At 41.3% G+C, this 20592-nt stretch overlaps 3 protein-coding genes across 5 annotated transcripts in view; 2 read left to right on the top strand and 1 right to left on the bottom strand.

Moving 5' to 3' along the window:
• Nucleotides 1-2987, top strand: part of l1cama (L1 cell adhesion molecule, paralog a) — a 37556-nt gene extending 34569 nt beyond the window's left edge. For all 3 annotated transcript variants that reach the window (XM_084015073.1, XM_084015074.1, XM_084015072.1), the window contains 2 exons: nt 854-926; nt 1596-2987. In XM_084015073.1, the coding sequence (XP_083871199.1) occupies nt 854-926; nt 1596-1884 (362 nt within the window). In that variant the 3' untranslated portion in view covers nt 1885-2987. The remainder of the gene's footprint in view (nt 1-853; nt 927-1595) is intronic.
• Nucleotides 1-8272, bottom strand: part of ribc1 (RIB43A domain with coiled-coils 1) — a 119351-nt gene extending 111079 nt beyond the window's left edge. The window contains exons 1-8 of the mRNA XM_084015076.1: nt 8000-8272; nt 7356-7574; nt 6958-7169; nt 6756-6870; nt 6284-6402; nt 5487-5723; nt 4859-5025; nt 4254-4714 (exon numbers count right to left, since the gene is read on the bottom strand). Coding sequence (XP_083871202.1) covers nt 4633-4714; nt 4859-5025; nt 5487-5723; nt 6284-6402; nt 6756-6870; nt 6958-7169; nt 7356-7554 — 1131 coding nt within the window. The 5' untranslated portion in view covers nt 7555-7574; nt 8000-8272 and the 3' untranslated portion in view covers nt 4254-4632. The remainder of the gene's footprint in view (nt 1-4253; nt 4715-4858; nt 5026-5486; nt 5724-6283; nt 6403-6755; nt 6871-6957; nt 7170-7355; nt 7575-7999) is intronic.
• A 72-nt stretch (nt 8273-8344) lies between these two features.
• On the top strand, nt 8345-19720 carry LOC311016995 (structural maintenance of chromosomes protein 1A). The gene is made up of 26 exons (XM_084015075.1): nt 8345-8749; nt 9231-9419; nt 9780-9892; nt 10004-10207; nt 10534-10772; nt 10875-11133; nt 11449-11589; nt 11681-11763; nt 11846-11945; nt 12339-12446; nt 12589-12774; nt 13530-13709; nt 13873-14019; nt 14190-14327; nt 14417-14533; nt 14622-14728; nt 14839-14980; nt 15064-15209; nt 15308-15461; nt 15546-15653; nt 17021-17177; nt 17286-17440; nt 17590-17741; nt 17836-17905; nt 18028-18138; nt 18830-19720. The coding sequence occupies exons 1-26, from the start codon at nt 8641-8643 to the stop codon at nt 18908-18910; spliced, it is 3696 nt and encodes a 1231-aa protein (XP_083871201.1). The 5' UTR covers nt 8345-8640; the 3' UTR covers nt 18911-19720.
• The last annotated feature ends 872 nt before the right edge of the window (nt 19721-20592 follow it).

The raw sequence follows: 20592 nt of genomic DNA, 5'->3' as shown, positions 1-20592 counted from the left end.
GTTTAGCATTCAGTGGAGATGGTGAACAGAATGATTGAGGCCTTGAGGAACTTTTTAAAAGGATCTATATTTGGTCCGTCGGGACAACTGCTGTGTCACGAGCTTTGTCGGTGACACCGGACAGCCTGGAGCCACAAAGCTGTCTGATAGTGAAAAAAACTGGCAGTTACAGGAATAGACCACAGTAAACAACATAATTCTTACTGGAAAAACGACAGCAAAATACAATTGCACTACATTTAAAATTCAACCCTTACAGCGGCTCCATATCCAAATAATTGACCAGTTCGTCTCACTTCTCCCTTGCAGCCTTCACATCAAACACATAGAGAAACAGACCTCTGAGCCTTAATGTGAAAGTAAGATGCTCTGCCATGGAAAGGTCTGTGAAATAATAATCACAAACCATAAGAGTAACTACGACCTGCAGGCTACTCTTTGACTGGGCAGAGAAATACACCGGCCTTTCATCCCTTTCCACTTGAGGGAGAAACAAGTGGCTGTAGACGTAATTGTCTCTGCTAAAAGCCGGGAATAATTGAATAATAAATCACGACCATACCCGCTGGCATTATACTTATAAGTGATTAATCATTTAATCGTTTTTTTTATTTTACCAGTAATATTAAAATATAAGAGTGTTATCTATTATGCTGAAAGTCAGATGAGAAATTGCAAAAATCACACTTGAAACCACATAAATAAACAGATTGTGTCCAGATTAGTCCAAATCTTTTTGCTCCACAGACAGAAAGGTATTTTTTTTTTTGTTAAATAACGTCATTACCCATGTCTGGGGCTGAGGTTTTCCAGAGATCTCACTGATAATTGAATCCAATCATCTCCTCCACAGTGAAAGATAAAGAAGAGGGTCCGATGGACTCAGAAGCCCGGCCTATGAAGGACGAGACTTTTGGAGAGTATAGGTTTGTCATCTGAATGCACATCCTCTCTTCGGGCGCCACCTTTTTTCTTTCAATAGATCATTTAAATTCTTACTCCTAACAAAACCCTGATTCCCTAAGCCCAGTTTGCTTTTCCTAACCCTGTGTGTTCCTTTTCATTGTCCCTCTTCTGCCTAACGCCCGCACCCGCTATGCAGATCTCTAGAAAGGTATGCTGTGAAGTGATTTGCTATCCCAAACCCACTGACTTCCCTGTTGCATTTGGTATAATCATAGTGTAATGTATCCTGCTGTATATTGGCTGCAACTAACATTAAACCTTATATATTTTCATATTAATATTTAATATTAATCAATTAAGTGGCTCAATGGGACTTCATCAAAGGCCTTGTTTTGTCTGTATGACAGTCCCAATCTCCCAAATGTAGGTCATGTAACGTAACGCATTTAAGAACCTGGAATTTTGACTTTTTGTCTACTTAAAGATGATTATCAACATAGCCAATCAACTAATCGATGAATCGACTAATGGTTGCAGTTATTATGTGTTGTCAGTTTGCATGTTGGAGTATTGTGGGCTGTGTTTTTGTTGTTATTTTTTCAGAAAAAGCTTGTTGTGTAATAATTAGTGACATAATATAATATAATAATAATATAATATTTACTTTCTTTGCGCCCTCACATATGTAGTGACCTCGAGGAGAAGCGCACGGCCAGCCAGCCGTCGCTGAGCGAGGAGAGCAAGCTGTGCAGCGAGGACAACCTGGACTTCAACGGCAGCAGCACCCTGACCACTGAGCTCGGCACCAATAAAGCGTCTACCTATGTCAACATGGATGAGTCTCTGGGCAGCCAGTTCAGCCAGCCAAGCGAGGGTCCGGAGGCACTGCATGGCCTGCCGGACAACTCGCCACTCAACCCCACCGTCGTCTCCCCAGGCGCCAACGGCATGCCCAACTCAGTCACCATCCTCGATTAACCCCACACATCCACCAGCGGCCATTAGACCAAAACATGTATATGTGCCCATTCGCTCCTGTTCCCGTACTCACCTGCTGATATGTTGTTTAACGACCAATATACAATCAATATATGGACTATTCAGATGCCCCTGGCAGTCATCTGTACGACTGGACTGTTTTGACCAAAGGAGTGTCCAAAGTAGTGGACAGTGTGATACAAGTTTGACTGACCTGAAGTTGTCTTTTGACGTCCCCCCCCTGACCCTCCTTTTATCTGTGTAGTTTACAACATATCTTGATGACGGACATTCATTTCTCCCCCTTTCTCCTCCTTCTTTCTCTCCACAGACAGCTCTATAGATAGATTAAGACAGAATGTTGTACAGGTAGGAAGAGGGATTGTAGGCGGGGTCCTATAGCGATGCAGAGGAGTGCGTTGAAAGAGGAGGATGATAGTCGGGCCTAGTGTGGGCAAACAGACAGCTCATGCTGCTGTAAAAAAAAAAAAAAAGTCTTGGATATTTATCATGCCTTATTTGATTTCACATGTTTGTATGTCTAATGCCATTTGATGTTCAGATTGTACTTGCCAGTGACATTTTCTCCTTTTTTTTTTTTTACAAATGCATTTGATACAAAACATACTTTTTTTATCTGCCATTTTATTTATACCATTATTTGTTTTGATATTGTTTTCTACACTATTTATACAAAACTCATGACTTCTGTTTATTGACATATTTCACAGATCAATATGTTTTACGTCAAAACAAAGTGATTCCAAGTTTCTTACTATAAATAGCATTGGATGCATAAGGGGAACTTGCTGTGAACATGCTGAGTAGCATCTGGTGTATATAGCTGCATCTACATCTATCTATTTAGCTATGATACAGTATTACAGATATGTAAATGCTCCTTATAAGTTCCTGTGCCTGATGGGTCTGCATAGAGCACCAGATTGATGTCATTACTCTCTCGCCTTTTCCACCAGACGTGTAATGTCATTATTGGAAACGATATTGTAATTTTTTGTGTCGAGATCCTATGTGTAGCTTTCCGTATCTGTCCTTGTCTCTTTCTACACTGTATTAAAAACATTGTTGTCTCTAATCAACAATCTTTTCATACCTGTCCATCTCATATTACACAAACTGTTTGAAGCGCAGTATTTATGTACATTTACAGATCAGAGAGTGGAGTGTCATGGGCAAACCCTCTCGCGTTTTATTTTCATCAATGCAAGTTGACGTTGCAGACAGGCGGAATGATTGCCAGTTGATGTATAATAAAAACAAGCAGTTGGTATTTACATCAAACACCGAGAATGTATTCTTTTCAGAGCTGGGCGGACATTGTATTTAGATGCTACTAATCTAACTAACTAAAGATCTGAGGTACAAGGTACTGGAGGGGTTATGATGATAACCGTTTTATTCTCCACAGAATGTAAATACAACCCTTCAACATTGTTTTGATGAACCCAACCATGTTTGATATAAAAATGTGAAAAATGTGCAGCATTTTGAAGCAACTCGACTAAATTTTAAATTGTTGCGAGTTTTTCTTCTTTGTACTAAGTTACTAATCAAACAAAAAAAAAAATAGTTGAGGTGATAAAAAAAAAGATTTAAAAAAAAAATCCACATTGTTTTATAGATGTTTACAAACATTTGAAAATGTTAAAATCCAAAAATGTATATTAGTGTCATTTAGTGATAGTAGTTCCATTACAATGAAAGCTAAGATCGCGTTCTTGCCCATAATCAGTTTTGCAGCGCAGTGAATATCTGTGGAGTTTTTGTCTGATGCAGTTATGAGAGGTGGGGATGCAGTGAGCCGGTTTGGGCCGACCAGAGGGAGAACCTATATGCAACGTTGCTGCCTCAATTCTCCCTATTCAAATAAAAGCTATGCCACTGGCCAAACACCACCAGACAGGCCCTTAGGTGAAGGGATGTCGACAGGCTAGTGGCACTGAAGGAGATGTGTGTAAGCTCCCTGTTGTTGGCTACACAGACACTCAGGAAAGCTTTTAAAAAAAACATTTATTTTCATACAGGAGTGATGAATGACGGGAAATAGGCCAATATTCAGGACTTGACTATCTGCTGCTTAACATCTGTGTTTGTCGGTGTTCAGGGCAAATGTTAGCTTTGAATGAGGAATGAGTGTACACACACAGATACTCACTCGACTGCCACTCACTCTTTGCTTTTCATGTGTCGAGGGGAAAGCTGAGGACACTGGTCTTTGCTTTTCCGCTGTTGTTTCCCCCTCGTTTTTAATATGTAAAAGATACAAAAAAAAATGTGAATTGGTTCATTTTCAGAAGCTTCTTCAAAACACAGACAATGCCTGAGTGGGAGAGGAGGGTTGGGAGAACATAGGGAGAGGGACATGGGGAGGAGGGTATAGGGAGTCTGTGTCACGGCCTCTTTGTAGTGTGTGGGATGCAAAATGGGACCGATGGTATCGATGTGTATCAACGACAGGCCGTGGGGCCAATATAACTGTAACTGCATTATGAGTCTACCATTGTAACTGGTTCTATGACTGGAAAATAAAAATAAAAAGTGGAACAATCTGTACCAAAAAAAAAAAGGTTCCTTTTTTGTCATCACTCTCCGCCCATAAAATCAATGCATGTCAAAATAACAGAATGTATTGATTCATCCAGATTCAATCCCCACTGAGTGTGAGTCTAACAATCAATAGATTTTATTAGCAGATAGTGACAGGGGAAACAAGCCGGTGTGTGGTGGTCAGCGGGAGCTGGTGTTGAATTGATGAAAGTAGTCCTTGCTGGGTTTGTTGGTGTATAGCTTCTTGTTCAGGTACTCCTGACTAGAACAAACAGAGACATACAAGCACAGAGTGAGGAACCGTTTCCAAAACAGTCCAACATTACAGCACTTCATCATCTACATCCCAGATACATTTGCTGACTAGTGCCTGAAGTGTATGTATGTGTGTGAGTGGGGCGCTCACTGTGCCTGCTGCTCTCCAGCCAGCTGCATGTTGTATTGGTCTATCTGAATCCTCTTCTGTCTCCTCAGCTCTTCTGCTCTCCTCTCCTCCTCCTCTGCTCCTCTGGATAGCTTAAGGAGCTGGAGTTCACAAGCTGCATCCTGAAGCCTCTCAGCTTCACGTTGTCTCTAAAAATGGCAAGAAACATCGTCTAAATGGCAGTCCTGAGCAGACCTGTTATGTGGGATACTGGGTTTAAAAATGTTCTTTCTTCTGCTTTGTTATGAAGGACTTGAAGGTTAGGACTTGATCAAAAGTCTCCACAATGAATTTGAGGGATTCCAAGATGGTTGAATTATTGTCTTTTGTTGCTTCGGGCATCATTTACATTTTTTTATGTATAGTTTATTATTGGACATTTAAGACCAACGTGTTAAAGAGGGAATGTATTTTGGGAGAATGGTGTTCCTCCCTCTGGTAAAGAAGCTTTTCCATTGGTGGTTTCATTTTAAGAAGTCACAAGTCACAAGTTGTGAACCCGATTTTGCAGCGAGATAGAACGTAAGCACGGAGCAGCGTTAGGTGTGACCTGACACTGAACTGCTCTGCCCTTTGTGTGTTAGAGCAGCATTGTGTTTTACTCCAGTACCTGTCTCTCAAGACGCTGCTCTTCCCTCTCCCTGTGGATAGCGCTCAGCTGCTCGGGGCTCATCCCCTTCCACCTGTCCACCAGAACTCGGGGCAGCCTCGGTCCTCCCATGTCTATCTCCGCTGCCTCTGCACACTCTGTCATCATGTCCGATATAAGGATGTGCTGCATCTCTGCAAGGTTCTCCCTTTCCTCTCTCCTGTGCTGCTCCTTCAGTGTCTCTGCCCGCTCTGCAGCCTGTGGAGGGCACAACACAGTGAGGCCTCACCATTGATCCGGGGCCAGTTCATTGATCTTTCCCTTGATGATATGAATAGCGGGAGCTTTACGAAACCCAGCCTCTAATAGGTGGTTACTTCTAACATAGAACCTCCTGAGAGATCCACTCAGTCGTCTACATTTGCTTGTGCATCATGCATGTGAGTGGTTATTAGGGAAACCACATAATTGTCGTTAAAAATATAAAAAATATAATATATAATGATGCCTCCCAATGGAGGATTCAGCCGCGAGCATTCAGGCAAATGAGTGGAGAGCTAAATGGAAGCTTTTAACACCAGACAAGGCCCATGCATACATCAACGCAGTTAAGATTGTGTGTGGATGCACCGCTTAACATTTTCAATTAACAATTTCAATTTAAAAATCCCACCTGAGAGCAGCATGTCTGGGCTCAAAACCCCAGTGGATTACACTTTGAGCATCCACATCAGGGGGTGGCGTGTGTGTGCATCTGTATGTGTCCATCTGTGTGTTCACTGTGCACACGTGTGTGTGTGTGTGTGTGTGTACTGTACCAGGACGTGATTGTAGTTGTCGAGCGCCATGCGGGAGGCTTTCTTGCATTCCTCCTCTAGCGCACGCAGCTGAACCCCCTGACGGTCCTGATGCACCAGCTGTTTGCTCAAGAGCATCTCTGTGACACACACACACACACACACACACACACACACACACACACACACACACACACACACACACACACACACATGTTGGAACTCACCTAGTGTGTGTTTTCACACTTGCATTACCCATTACCCGTTGTACAAAGCTCTTCAACAACACGCTCCACACTTTCATAACAGCTCTCTGGGATGAGCATCCATCAATGTCACCTGGCACTAAGGGCTGTGCGTAGGAGTGTGTGATTGTTTGTGCAGGAAAGCATGAAGCATGTGTGTGATTTACAGAGGCTGTAGTGTATAGCATGTAAGCTACCAGTGATTACAGTGTGTGTGTGTGTGTGTGTGTGTGTGTGTGTGTTTTCACCTCTATGCTCGTCTCCCAAATGCCTTCTCTCGTTTTCTTCCTTCTGTGCTCGAAGATCTCTGTCTGTCTGTTTCATTTGTTCTCTCCTCCTTTGCGCCTCTCCGATATCTTCTCCCTGTGCATGAAGCAAGGACATGGTGCTTAAAGGCGATTATGACAGCTGTTTGCTAGTATTTGCATTTGATGCACACCCAGCACCTACCTGGAAGATTTTCATGCTGGCAGGCCCCAGCTCACCTTCTGGAATGGTGATCTCGAATGACCCCTTGAGGCCACATTTGACATCAGCACCGTCCTCGGCATGCTGTTGAGTGGCCCAATAGCGGGTCAGGTCAGTGTGCAAAGCTGCTCGCTTCTCCTTTTCATCAATGTCTTGCTGAAGCAGGGTGTGATCATGGTATTCTCTCAGCTTATCTGCAATGCAATGAAAACAAAGACGTATTTGATCAATGGCTCATTCGTGGTGAAAGGTAATTTAACGTATGGAGATTGCTTATACAATATTCATATAGGGGCCTCAGTATTAATAGGTGAATAATGGTTCTGTTCAATTGATTTCATTCAGACCCCTCCCTGGCTCTCATCATGCCCATAGTTTACCAAAAGCTTTGCTCCGTTGTATGTCCATATTTTGCTGATGTTTTTTCTCCTGGACCTGTTGGTTGAGCGCATCAGGGTCAATGCCCAACACACGGAGACGGGTGTTGAAGATCCGGGCCTTGCGTGCTGTTTCTGCAGACCGTCGCCTCTCCACAGCCTTTTCTGTGTGCATGTCTGCAGGCAAATCCACTTTATACATGTTCTCAGTTTCTGAATAGTCTGGAGGGAGTAGACACATAAACAATGCTGATTATTATGGATGGAAATGAATTATTCTGCTAACTGAACATCACACCCTGATGCATTCAACATCTATGCCCCCTTTTCAACCATGAATGCATGTCACAATACTGACAATTATGAAAATGTGTTCTGCAGTAGGACAACATTGATACTCTGAATGTATTTCTTTAAAGTCTATTGAACTAAACTGTATAATATTCCAGACAGTGCTACATCATCATATATTATTATTATAATGTATTATCACAATGTAGAGAATGACAAATTTCACAATGGCAAATTCCGGTGAAATGAGGAGTTAATGTGAACGATAAAAAAACGATAAATAAAAGTTAACTTTAGGACAGACTTTTTAAAACATTTTTCAGAAAAATTGATAACAGATGTAATGCAGCACTTACCTCTGACGTTATAGATATGGCCAAAGTATATGAGCTAATGTTAGGACTAGACCGTGTCCACTAGCTGCAGAAGTTTCCTCGCTGATCAGATCCTGTTGTGTTTGGATGCCTTTGGTGACCATGGTAACTTGTAATGCAGCCGTTATGCATTGTTTGACATGAATCAATAAAGGGAGTGATGCGCATGCACAAAACATTAACGCTGTCTGACATGATTTGATCAATTAACGTTATTTATTGTGATAGGCTACTTTAACGGTAGTGGTGGTATAGAGGGCACAGCACTGTGGTCGTGAGAACATAAGCATTGGTCTCGCGAGAATGTGCGAGTTTTCGTGTCTCGCGCGCTCGAGGGTCTTCCTGTTGGGTTGTAAAATGGCGCATTGTTGTCACAACCGCGTCGCGTCGATTTGATTGCGTTTATGAAGCTATTTAGATAAGTAAACTAAATATGCACATCATAATGTGACATATGCATAGGGCAGCAATCGTTTGAACAGAGAGGTTCATTCATTTGCGTGCATACGAAGTCTTTGAGATTGCTTGCTAGCTAAATATTTGTTGGCCATTAGCTAACTAGCTAGCTAGCTAGTATTCACTCCAGTTTTTTTTCCCAGGACAGCGGCGGTAATATAACGAAGATGGGTTATTTAAAACTGATAGAGATCGAGAACTTCAAGTCGTATAAAGGAAGGCAGATCATTGGACCTTTTCACAAGTTCACGGCAATCATCGGACCCAATGGATCTGGTATGTTATGATAGCAAATGTTAAATCGCGGCTAATGCAAACAGCTTGCTAGCATTCGCTGACTGTAAACACAGTGAAGTCACGCTCCGCTGTCTCTAACGTTAGACGTCACAACATGTAGTCTATGTATGTGATTTACTTCTGACTTGCAGGACAGCAGTTTGACTACGTTACCTATCGTACTAATTATTCTACCATCTAACGTTACCATTCTGCGCTGCTTATTACAATGCGTTTCGTGTTATGGTATGTTACTGTCAGCTTGTGCAATGTTGCATGTGTGCATAACAATCCATCTGTTGTGTACATCATTAAGATTTGTCTTTGTCTGTTTAAACGTTTAATATTATAACGCTTTTATTTGTGGAAACACATTATGTCCAGCGTGATTTACATAGGCGTTTACAGTATACAGTTGTATGTATTGTGTTTTCATGTTGATTTTTATAGGTTGTTAAAACTATGTATGCTATTTTTGCAGGAAAGTCCAACCTTATGGATGCCATCAGCTTCGTGTTGGCAGAGAAGACCAGCAACCTGCGTGTGAAGACTTTGAAGGATCTAATTCATGGAGCACCTGTGGGGAAGCCAGCTGCCAACAGAGCTTTCGTCAGCATGGTGTACCAGGAGGATAACGGAGAGGAGCGCTCCTTCACAAGAGCCATCATTGGTATGAGCATCCATTGACAGTACAAGACATTAGAAGGCATAAACTTTGCTGCATTAAAAGAATAGTGTAATGTTTCATTAGTGCTTCTATAAGGCTATATGGCCAAGCAAACTACAAAACCATTAGTTACTGCCAGTAATCTTTGCATATAAAAGCACCTAACTATTAAGTCAGAGATGTCCCACTTTGCTTTGCAGAACTTTATTTTAGTCATTGCATTATCAAAGCTGCTTAGGCAACATATTGTATTATGTAAATATGTTTGTTATAAGAAAGTTTATTGAAAGACACTTGCAGCCGTCTTGTATTTGCTTCGACAAGCTAATTTTTTCTGTCCTCCAATGTTGTCGCGTGCATCAGGTTCCTCCTCTGAATACCGCATCAACAACAAGGTGGTGGGCCTGCCTGAATACAGTGAGGAGCTGGAAAAGCTTGGCATTTTGATCAAGGCTAGGAACTTCCTGGTCTTCCAGGTGAGACTGAAAGCAGAGACCCAAATATAACTTAAATTAAATTCATATCTGGTAACATGGTGTTTGTAGTTGCTATTGTTAACTGTAGTTCTCTGCTTATTCGAATTCCAGGGTGCTGTGGAGTCGATTGCCATGAAGAACCCCAAAGAACGTACAGCTCTGTTTGAGGAAATCTCACGTTCTGGAGAGCTGGCCCAGGAGTACGACCGCAGGAAGAAGGAAATGGTGAAAGCAGAGGAAGACACACAGTTCAATTACCATCGTAAGAAAAACATTGCTGCTGAGAGAAAAGAAGCCAAGCAAGAGAAAGAGGAGGTATGTATGCAAGTTATGTTATTTCTGGGTATTTGTTTGCTGCTAACTTCTTCATCTTGATTTTAAAGTTAATGTCATGTGAGAGGAATTTTGACTCACAGAAAGGTACTTTGTTAAGATTGGCTTCAGATTCGTTTTGATTACCTGTGTTGGCTGACTTATGTTATTTGTCTGTTATTGCGACTTACCCTGACGCTCTTGAAAAGGAGATTTTTTTTATCTCAGTGTCGTGTTCCTAGTTAAATAGATGCCATTATTATACAAACGATGGAAAACATACCTCATCACTCTGTCTCTGTCCATGTCTCCTCACATCATTCCATCAGGCTGAACGTTACCAGCGTCTGAAAGATGAAGTGGCCAGAGCAAGTGTTCAGTTACAACTCTTCAAGTTGTACCACAATGAGACTGAGATTGAGAAGCTGAATAAAGAGCTGAGCCAGCGGAACAAGGAGATCGATAAGGACCGTAAAAAGATGGACCATGTGGAAGAGGAACTGAAGGACAAGAAGAAGGAGCTAGGCAGGCTTATGAGGGAGCAGCAGACCATTGAAAAAGAAATCAAGTAAGTGGCGATTACATGATGACCTTCTCACAGATGGCTTCATCTTCTTCTCAGGTGATCTACTGTATAACTAATTTCCTTTGTTTATCACTTGACTCACAGAGAGAAAGACTCTGAGTTAAACCAAAAGAGGCCGCAGTACATCAAGGCCAAAGAGAACACCTCACACAAGATCAAGAAGCTCGAGGCGGCGCGCAAGTCTTTGCAAAACGCACAGAAAATGTACAAGAAACGCAAAGGGGACATGGATGAGCTGGATAAAGAAATGAAGGCGGTGGAGTTGGCCAAGCAAGACTTTGAGGAACGCATGGAGGAGGAAGCACAGAGCCAGGGCCAGGATCTCACCCTGGAGGAAAACCAGGTCAGTCAGAATGTCAGAATGTTGCTGAATTCATTATATATTATGATTCAATATTTATTATTTGCAGGATTTGATTTAGTTATTCAAGTTAAAATTCTGCTACATTGGTACTGATTCCTCATTTATACTAATATTATACTGAGATTGAAGTTATATCTGACTATCATTCTACTTTTCATTGGAAACCTAGCAAATACAAATCCCATGTTTTGGGGTGTGAACTGTAAAAATGTTTTTCCTTGTGGTTATTAGATCAGATTGATCTTAAAATATAGATGACTTTATATGACCCTCTTATTCTCCCGCCCCACCCAGGTCAAGCAGTACCATCGTTTGAAGGAGGAGGCCAGCAAACGTGCGGCCACCCTGGCACAGGAGCTGGAGAAGTTCAACCGCGACCAGAAGGCCGACCAGGACCGCCTGGACTTGGAGGAGAGGAAGAAAGTGGAGACGGAGGTAAATAAGATACAGCATTGCCTGTGCCAGACTTAAATGATTTTGAGGGATTTAAATGCATGCAACCATATATGTTGTTGTTTCTCTCCAGGCAAAAATCAAACAGAAGATACGTGAAATTGAGGAAAACCAGAAGCGTATCGAGAAATTAGAAGATTACATTACCACCAGCAGGTAATGTACTCTCATTTTGTTTTAAATGTTTGAACAGTGTTCAACTTTATTAATTCCACTGTTTTGTCCTGTTGCCTCTCAGGCAGTCACTGGATGAGCAGAAGCGCATGGAGGAAGAGCTGACCGAGGAGGTGGAGATGGCTAAGAGGAGAATTGATGAGATCAACACGGAGCTTAACCAGGTGCTTAATACACTCACAAGGAAAGAAAAGCAGTAACTTCAAATGTTGTTATCTAAGCTGACTATCGATGATTTCAGGATGATATATAGTTGTTGGACACCATTCTCTTGAAGACCTGAGTTCATGACTAAATGCGTTTTGTCCTTAAGCAAAACTTAAAACTGCGGCTATATCTTACCTGTGATTTTCCATATGAATCAATTCATGTTTCTCACTACAGAAATGTCCACAGGGAAAAATAATAATGTGACTAAAATAAACAATGGCTCGGTGTACCAGTAATCCATGGCACAGTACAGGGACCTGGTTCTGATGTTCCTGTTGATGATTCACCGGTGTATGACACGTGAAAAAATCTATAATGAATCCCGTTATTATTGGCGTTTGTTTTAGGTAATGGAACAGCTGGGAGATGCACGAATCGACAGGCAGGAGAACAGTCGCCAGCAGCGCAAGGCTGAGATCATGGAGAGTATCAAAAGACTCTACCCTGGCTCTGTGGTAAGGCAGCTGTGACGCACAATATTATCTAATTTTCTTATGCTTGCAAGACTGCAGTTTCCTGCTTCCCTACTTAAGTTGAATGTCCAACATTTAATACACTCTGATGAGTAAAAATGTGATGTTCTCTCTCATTCTGCAGTATGGTCGTCTAATCGACCTGTGCCAGCCCACTCAGAAAAAGTATCAGATTGCTGTCACCAAAGTGTTGGGCAAGAACATGGACGCCATCATTGTCGACTCAGAGAAGACCGGCAGAGACTGTATTCAATATATCAAGGAGCAGAGAGGAGAGCCCGAGACGTTTCTTCCCCTCGACTACCTTGAGGTGAATACTAGAAAGTAAAGAAGTATACAGTAACATAGTGGCAATCCTGAATGAAAACATCAAACACATTTGAACACATTTTAGGAAGAAGACATTTATGTCTGATGCGAAATGTGTATAATTTAGATGTGTAAAGGTACACAGAAGTCACAGTTCAGTACAGCTTCTTTCTTTCAATCTATTTTAAACAGACAGAAGTACAAAGCCGCTTGTTAGTGACTGCCAAAGTTGTCAGTGGGCAAAATCAATGGGAATGGGAACCCACTGGCGGGCCTTTCAGCTCCAGTGCTTTATTTTTGGCTTGCTAGAGTGTGACTGACCTGCATGCATATTAGCTTGTTGTGCTAACCTCAGCATATGTTGCTAATGGTGTATGGTTAAGAGTGTTCCGGCGGAACTTGCATTACATCTATTAATCTATATACCGGTTCTGCGTGCTGCTGCATGCACTGTAGTGTACTGTGATGGTTTGGTACAGCTACACATACTCGTACAGCTCTTGCTTCATCCCAGTGGACCTACTGTTATTGTTATATATACACGTATGCATATATACAAGTATACACGTATTGTTCATTTCAAAGCTACTAATTGAAATATCAGTAGCTGGTGTGCCTGGTTAACAATAAAGTCTACAGTCAGCTATATTAAGTTAATACTTTCTTGCATCAGACACCATTTTTCTGCTGAAAATTATACTTACAGGAAAACCATGATGGGGATATTAAATGTGATTTTCTCTTGTCAAATCCAAGGTGAAACCAACAGATGAGAAACTGAGAGAACTGCGAGGAGCCAAACTGGTGATTGATGTGATCCGCTATGAGCCTCCACACATAAAGAAAGCCCTCCAGTATGCTTGTGGAAACGCCCTGGTCTGTGAGAACGTAGAAGATGCACGAAGGATCGCGTTTGGAGGACCGTACAGACACAAGGTGTTTGCCTTGATTTAGTTCACTAACTGAGGTTCTACAGATATTATCAAACATTTCAAGTAATTACAAGTATTGGAAAGCTAGAATTCCTACCTGATGATTTGGTAGATTCATTTTTTTTTCTGTTCTTCCACCTAACCTCTCCTTGTGTCCCTGTGTCCAGACGGTAGCCCTGGATGGTACTCTCTTCCAGAAATCTGGAGTCATCTCTGGAGGAGCCAGCGACCTGAAAGCCAAGGCGAGGCGCTGGGATGAGAAGGCAGTGGACAAGCTCAAGGAGAAGAAAGAAAAACTGACAGAAGAGCTCAAGGTAACTTTGATTATTATTTGTCCTCAGTTAGATATCAGGATATCTTGATTAGTTTCTTAAAGCTAACGTCAAAATGTGAATTGTGTTTGATCTGTAATCACTGACTGCAGCGATCGATTGCCACTTGAAGTAAATTCCCAACAATGTCCACTTAATGTTTCCCTCTGTAGGAGCAAATGAAGGCCAAGAGAAAGGAAGCAGAGCTGCGTCAGGTGCAGTCTCAGGCCCACGGTCTGCAGATGAGACTCAAGTACTCCCAGAGTGATCTGGAACAGACGAAAACCCGTCACCTCTCCCTCAACATGCAGGTACAGCCTGCTTTACACTGCAGTATTTTCTCCCGATTTGTTATTGCTATATTTATTGTGCACTAAAACGTTTCATTTGTGTCATGCAGGAAAAGTCCAAACTCGAGAGTGAATTGGCAAACTTTGGCCCTCGCATCAACGACATCAAGAGGATCATCCAGTCCCGTGAGAAGGAGATCACAGACCTGCGAGACCGCATGAACCTGGTGAGAATGACACCAAGTCAGGTCCATTTAGAAGTCTATGAATATATGGCATTGCAGTGATGTCATTATAAATGTTTTTGTTTTGCAGGTGGAGGATGAGGTGTTTATTGAATTCTGTAAGGAGATTGGAGTGAGGAACATCAGAGAGTTTGAGGAGGAGAAGGTGAAAAGGCAGAACGAGATTGCAAAAAAGCGGTGAGTTTAGCAATGAGCCCGTTGAAGTGTCAGATGTTTTACACATTGTTAGTTAACCTGTCACATGTTTCCTGTGTTGTCTTAACCTGACACTCCACATGTTGCTTCAGTCTTGAGTTTGAGACCCAGAAGACCCGCCTGGGTATCCAAGTAGACTATGAGAAGAATCAACTGAAGGAGGACCAGGAGAAAGTCATGATGTGGGAGCAGACCGTTAAGAAGGATGAAGCTGAAATCGAGAGACTAAAGAAGGTAGAAATAAAGCGAAGGATGAGAACGTATCTGTTTTGTCCTCAATTTCGACACCAACTTAATTCTTTTTTCTTGCTCTGCAGGAGGAGCACAGACACATGAAGATCATTGATGAGACAATGGCTCAACTGCAGGACCTGAAGAACCAGCACCTCACCAAGAAATCTGAAGTCAATGATAAGAACCATGATATGGAGGAGATCCGCAAAAAACTGGGTGGCGCTAACAAGTCAGTGACTGCAAGCACACAAAAACTTTAATATTTTTTATGTCATATGATAGATATAATTGATATATTTATATTAAGAATGTTTTTGTATTCTCCAGAGAGTTGACGCAGCTCCAGAAGGAGGTCACCGCCATCGAGACCAAACTGGAGCAGAAGCGCAGCGACCGTCACAACTTGCTGCAAGCCTGCAAAATGCAGGACATCAGGCTGCCTCTTCGTTCTGGAACAATGGATGATATTAGCCAGGGAGAGGTAATCACAAACACACTGCAAACTTTTATACTATTGGGAGTGAAACAAAAAAAAAACTACCCTTCTTTTTGTTTGATAATCCAGGGGAGCTCCCAGACAGAAGAGACCAGCAGCCAGAGGACATCCAGCACTGTTCTCGCTAAAGAGGCTCTCATCGAAATCGACTACAGCAACCTGACTGAAGACCTTAAGGTAGCTAGTAAACACAACACCTGCCTTAGATTACATGCATAAACGGCCAGCTTCACCTCCTCCCCTGATTTTATTTAAATGTGACACAAATCCAGAGAGCTACGTGACGGTAATGATGATAATATATAACACTATTCTGTACACATTTACATGATGCATAACAAATACAAAAGAGGCAATGCTATAGTTTAAAGGAGTCATCACCAGGAAATCGCAATTTCTCTTGTTAAAACATGCATATCTGTGTTTGACCTCAGTTGAAACTTGCCTGAAAGGCTGGAGTTTGAAAGTGGCGCCGTTTTTTCGCTTCTGCTCTTTTTCCGAACAGGAATAGCACACAAGGGTGTGCATTCCTAAAGCACGAGATTTTGATTCTGCGCCTACGGTGACGTCACCGTGGAGGCTACTTGCATAAGCCCACCCCTCTTTCACCACCCAACCCCGCCCCGTCCGCTACCTGAAATCGCCGAAGCGCCGCCATTAGAGAACAGCAAGATAATTCGTACATAAATGCCTGAATTCCGTAAGGTTCGTCATTTAGTGTGTGCGCCATGACAGGGGGCTGTTTATGTTTTGGAGTCTGCATGCAGGCAAGCCCCCCCGGCTCTGTCCTTCCTGCGGCGAATCAACGCGCGCCTCATTACATATTATACAATGCACATCCGGACCAGTCAAAACCTCGCGCGATAAAATCGCGGTACGAAAAAGGGTCAGAACAAGCTCAATGTTTGATTAAAATTTGTTTTTTTTTTTCTAATAAGTTTTACGAATTGATCCAAAGCGATCCAAGGGGGGCTGGATACGTATAAAACCAGGTTATGACTCCTTTAAGGCAGCTATTCTCAACCACTAGTTTGGGGCATTAGAGTGCCATCTAGTGGACTGTTGAGATACTGCTAAATGGTTAGATGAAAAAAAAATGATTGATGATGATTTCAATGACCTGATGGATTTTAATATCACCACATGCATAATTAGGACAAAAGGGTTTCCTCTCTTAGCTAGCTAGCATTCACTCTGATGCAGTGACACAAAATGTATCGTCTTTCGAAACAACAAAATGAATGTGGGTGACAACCCAGCGCCAGTAAAAGCTCCAATGGGTGTTGAGTAAATATGATTGAATACATAATGACAGTTATGAATAAAAGTAAGCAGAATGTTTATTTTAGTCATGACAGAGGCATCATCCATAGTAGTTTACCAGTATACCAGTTTATTTTTCCCCTTTTATTGTCATGTTTTTTCTCATTCATTTGGGATGGTGGTCCTCATTATTGTTTCAACAATCGGAAGCCTTAAATTAAAAAATGTTGCGAACCGTAGATTTAAGGTAAACTTATCTAATCCTGTGTGACGTCCTACAGGATACTCTGTCGGAAGAGGAGATCAAGGCGGAGACAAACACGCTGCAGCAGCGCCTGAACGAGCAGCAGAGCATCCTACAGAGGATCAGTGCTCCCAACATGAAGGCCATGGAGAAGCTGGAGAGTGTCAGGGACAAGTTCCAAGAGACCAGTGACGGTGAGATGGGAGAACGAGGGAGGGAGAGAGAGAGAACGAGGCAGGTTAAAGACCCATTCTAGAGCACTAAATAATGATCTCACGATTTTATGTCCGTCTTTCCCTCAGAGTTTGAGGCTGCTCGTAAGAGAGCCAAGAAGGCCAAGCAAGCCTTTGAGCAGATCAAGAAGGAGCGGTTTGATCGTTTTAATAACTGCTTTGAGTCCGTGGCCACCAACATTGATGAGATCTACAAGGCCCTCTCACGCAACAGCAGTGCCCAGGTATGCCTCATTGTAGTTTACAATGGCCTACATAAATCCAATGCCCTACAACATAATGTGGTTTGTGTTACGGCAGTGAACACAAGTCGCATATCTCATATGAATCGTGAAGCAAAACATTTTACAACGAGTGTTTCCCTATTCTGTAGGCTTTTCTGGGCCCAGAAAACCCGGAGGAGCCATACCTGGATGGCATCAACTATAACTGTGTGGCTCCAGGAAAGAGGTTCAGACCCATGGACAACCTTTCTGGAGGAGAGAAGACTGTTGCTGCCCTGGCTCTGCTCTTTGCTATTCACAGGTGAAACAGCGGATGTGTACAGTCTTTATACAGGTTTGATTTATTTTCATTGCACTGTTGGAATATTGTTAACATGTCTCCTGTTCATCTCTAGCTATAAACCCGCCCCCTTCTTTGTCCTGGATGAGATTGATGCTGCTCTGGACAACACTAACATTGGCAAGGTCTGCAGAAATAATTTGTTTCAGCCTCTTGAATGTTTTATAAAGGCTGCTTGTGATGTTTACTTACCATCCATCACATTAAATTCAAAGTACAACCCATAATTTCCCTCTGTACCCTCAAGGTGGCCAATTATATCAAAGACCAGTCGGTGCTGAACTTCCAGGCCATCGTCATTTCTCTCAAAGAGGAATTCTACACCAAGGCTGACTCACTCATCGGTGTTTATCCAGAGGTGCGTTTCATTATAATATTGTTACAGAATTATCTCCTGGTTTTGAAAAGTCTTAAAAAGCCTTAAATTGTATTTGTATTTTTACAAAGCTCCTCAATATTTTTTCTTGCTGTTTGTAGACCAAAATATTAGTTATGTTTTTTTATGTGGTTGCGAGTGAGGTTAAATATAACCACAAGTGGGATCAGTGCGACATGAAATTATTCATGTAGGTCAACTGTTAACCCATCCACAAAATGTTTACTTATTTGGGTCCAAGTCAAGTTAATTGAATAATTGTATAACTAGAAATTATTGCTATACACAGCTAAGAAGTAAACAGACAAAGATCTGATTGAAATTCTATTAAATTAATATAGTTAATAAATAATAGGCCTTGAGGTCCCTTCTGATTTTTTTGTCATTCTATGACCAGTATTGCCTTTTAGAAATGTATTTATATTGCATTTTCTATGTGACATTAAAATTAATAAAATATATTCTAAATTTAAGTACTGCAGAAATTGTGTAGTATAGATGTATAAGAAGTTATATTTGGATTCTCCACAACATTGCATCCTAAAACAAATGTCTGGTCCTGTCCTCCAGCAGAAACCTACCAATAATAACATCTTGTGCTATAAAATAAATGCACTTTGGAAGCATCTGATGGCATTGTTTACAGTATCTTTTCTTTCTCTTCCACTCACAGCAAGGAGATTGTGTCATCAGCAAAGTGCTAACCTTTGACCTCTCCCAGTATCCTGATGCCAACCCAAATCCGAATGAATAGGAGGAGGACACCCAACGCTTGCATTTCTGCAAGTTGGATGTTCATTTGCTTCTCTCTCTGGATTGCTAACGTCTTCTGTAGTCACAGATTATGTATTCATTAGGTCCCACTTGTTATTTCTTATTGTTTTTTATGTTTATGTATTTTTATGCTAGAGTAGTGAATTAGTGAGTTTTCTTTTCTTTTCTTTTTTTAGTTGTGGGGTATGTTCTTTTTAGTTGTGGGGGGTTGTTCTTTATAGGCAGCGACATCTTGGATATTTGTACATTTATAAAAGCCCACCCTTTCTCAATTTGGCATACAAGAGTGATTATAATAATCAATACAAATGAATTATAAGCAAGTGAAAAGGAGAGGGAATCAAACCTTTTTAACAGACTGTAGAATTTGTATCACATGGTTAAATATGTATGGGTTTTTGTTCTCTGAGCTTTTGTACTGTTTACGGCCCTCTTTTCAACGGTGTGCTTCAAATACTTTGCCTCTCATCTGTTGCGTGTCCTGAAAGATGTATTTGCATTCTTATGTGCTTACTTTTTTTAAAAGCTTAATCGGGAAATAGTTGTTACAGAACTGTGTATACATTCACGTGTAATAGCTAAAAGGAAATCCCTAGCAATCATGGAGCTTTGTCAAAACTCATCACAAATGATGTCAAAGGAAACGTGCTGAGGTGATAAGGCTGTATATCTTTATATTCCTTGAATCATATTCTCAATAAGCTTTAGGAAAATGGAAACGTGACTATATTGTCAACAATGTTTTATTGATTGGCTTGCTTCAATAAATAAAATTTGAATTATTTAAGCTCCTTTTATTTTGTTTACTTTTATTTTATAATGCAGGTTCCTTGTGTTCCTTTTGATGCTTTTGTGCATCTGCTTTTTCTTCCCTTAATTTGAACCTGTAGTGCAGAATCCATCATACGGCATTAGTTTCCATTCCATAAGGGGGAGTCTGTGCTTTGCTAGGCAAAACTATTTTAGTCTTGGTCTCAGTTTTCACACTGTAACTTCTGCTGGAGTCAGCGTCTAAAGCAAGCAACCTCTCATTTCATCGATGCTCTATCTGCACTAACTGTCTGATTTCAAGGCATTTCTATCATTAGTTTGAATTAGTATTTATGACGCAAACTAACCTTTTGTTAGAGAGGTTGTTTCTTCTCCATTAACAGCCTTTGTTATCCGTCTTTGGTTTGTTTGCAGAAAGAAAACTAACACGGAAAGTGAATGTTTGGATGATTTATTTATTTTGCCATGGTGAAAACACCAATGAAACATCGACTGTAATGGCATAAATCTAGATGTGTAGGAGACTTGAGCTATAACGTTGACTCAGAATCTCCAAAATTGTGCAACACAGTGTATGTATGACAGTAAAACACAGGCTGATCAGAAGATTATGTAAAAAAAGAAAGTCCTCTGTAGAGCCTGTCTCTGTTTGTATTCAGCACAAACCATGAAACAAGTGCAATAAATTATGTCCATGCAATTATGAATACAATTTGTTAAATGTGTTATTAGCCTCAGTGAGCTGTAAAGCTAAATCCACCATACCCCAGGTATGCTGAAGCCACATTAACTAAGTGTCCCTAATTCAAAGGTTTACATATTCATGTAAATTAAAAACACAGTGTGTCGCAGCAGTGACTCAAAGTGACTTGGAAATAAAAATCGCCTGCA

This window comes from Eutrigla gurnardus (genome assembly GCF_963514095.1).
Source record: "Eutrigla gurnardus genome assembly, chromosome: 8".
Taxonomy (NCBI): Eukaryota; Metazoa; Chordata; class Actinopteri; order Perciformes; family Triglidae; genus Eutrigla; species Eutrigla gurnardus.
Note: the sequence above shows the minus strand (reverse complement) of the source record. Positions and strands in the feature narration are given on the sequence as shown.

Bases quoted from the DNA above. Each gene is read 5' to 3' on its own strand.
- LOC311016995 (XM_084015075.1), top strand. From the start codon at position 8,641: ATGGGTTATTTAAAACTGATAGAGATCGAGAACTTCAAGTCGTATAAA. The intron at 15,210-15,307 runs GTCAGTGACTGC...TGTATTCTCCAG, and splicing joins AAACTGGGTGGCGCTAACAA to AGAGTTGACGCAGCTCCAGA. The intron at 15,654-17,020 runs GTAGCTAGTAAA...GACGTCCTACAG, and splicing joins ACCTGACTGAAGACCTTAAG to GATACTCTGTCGGAAGAGGA.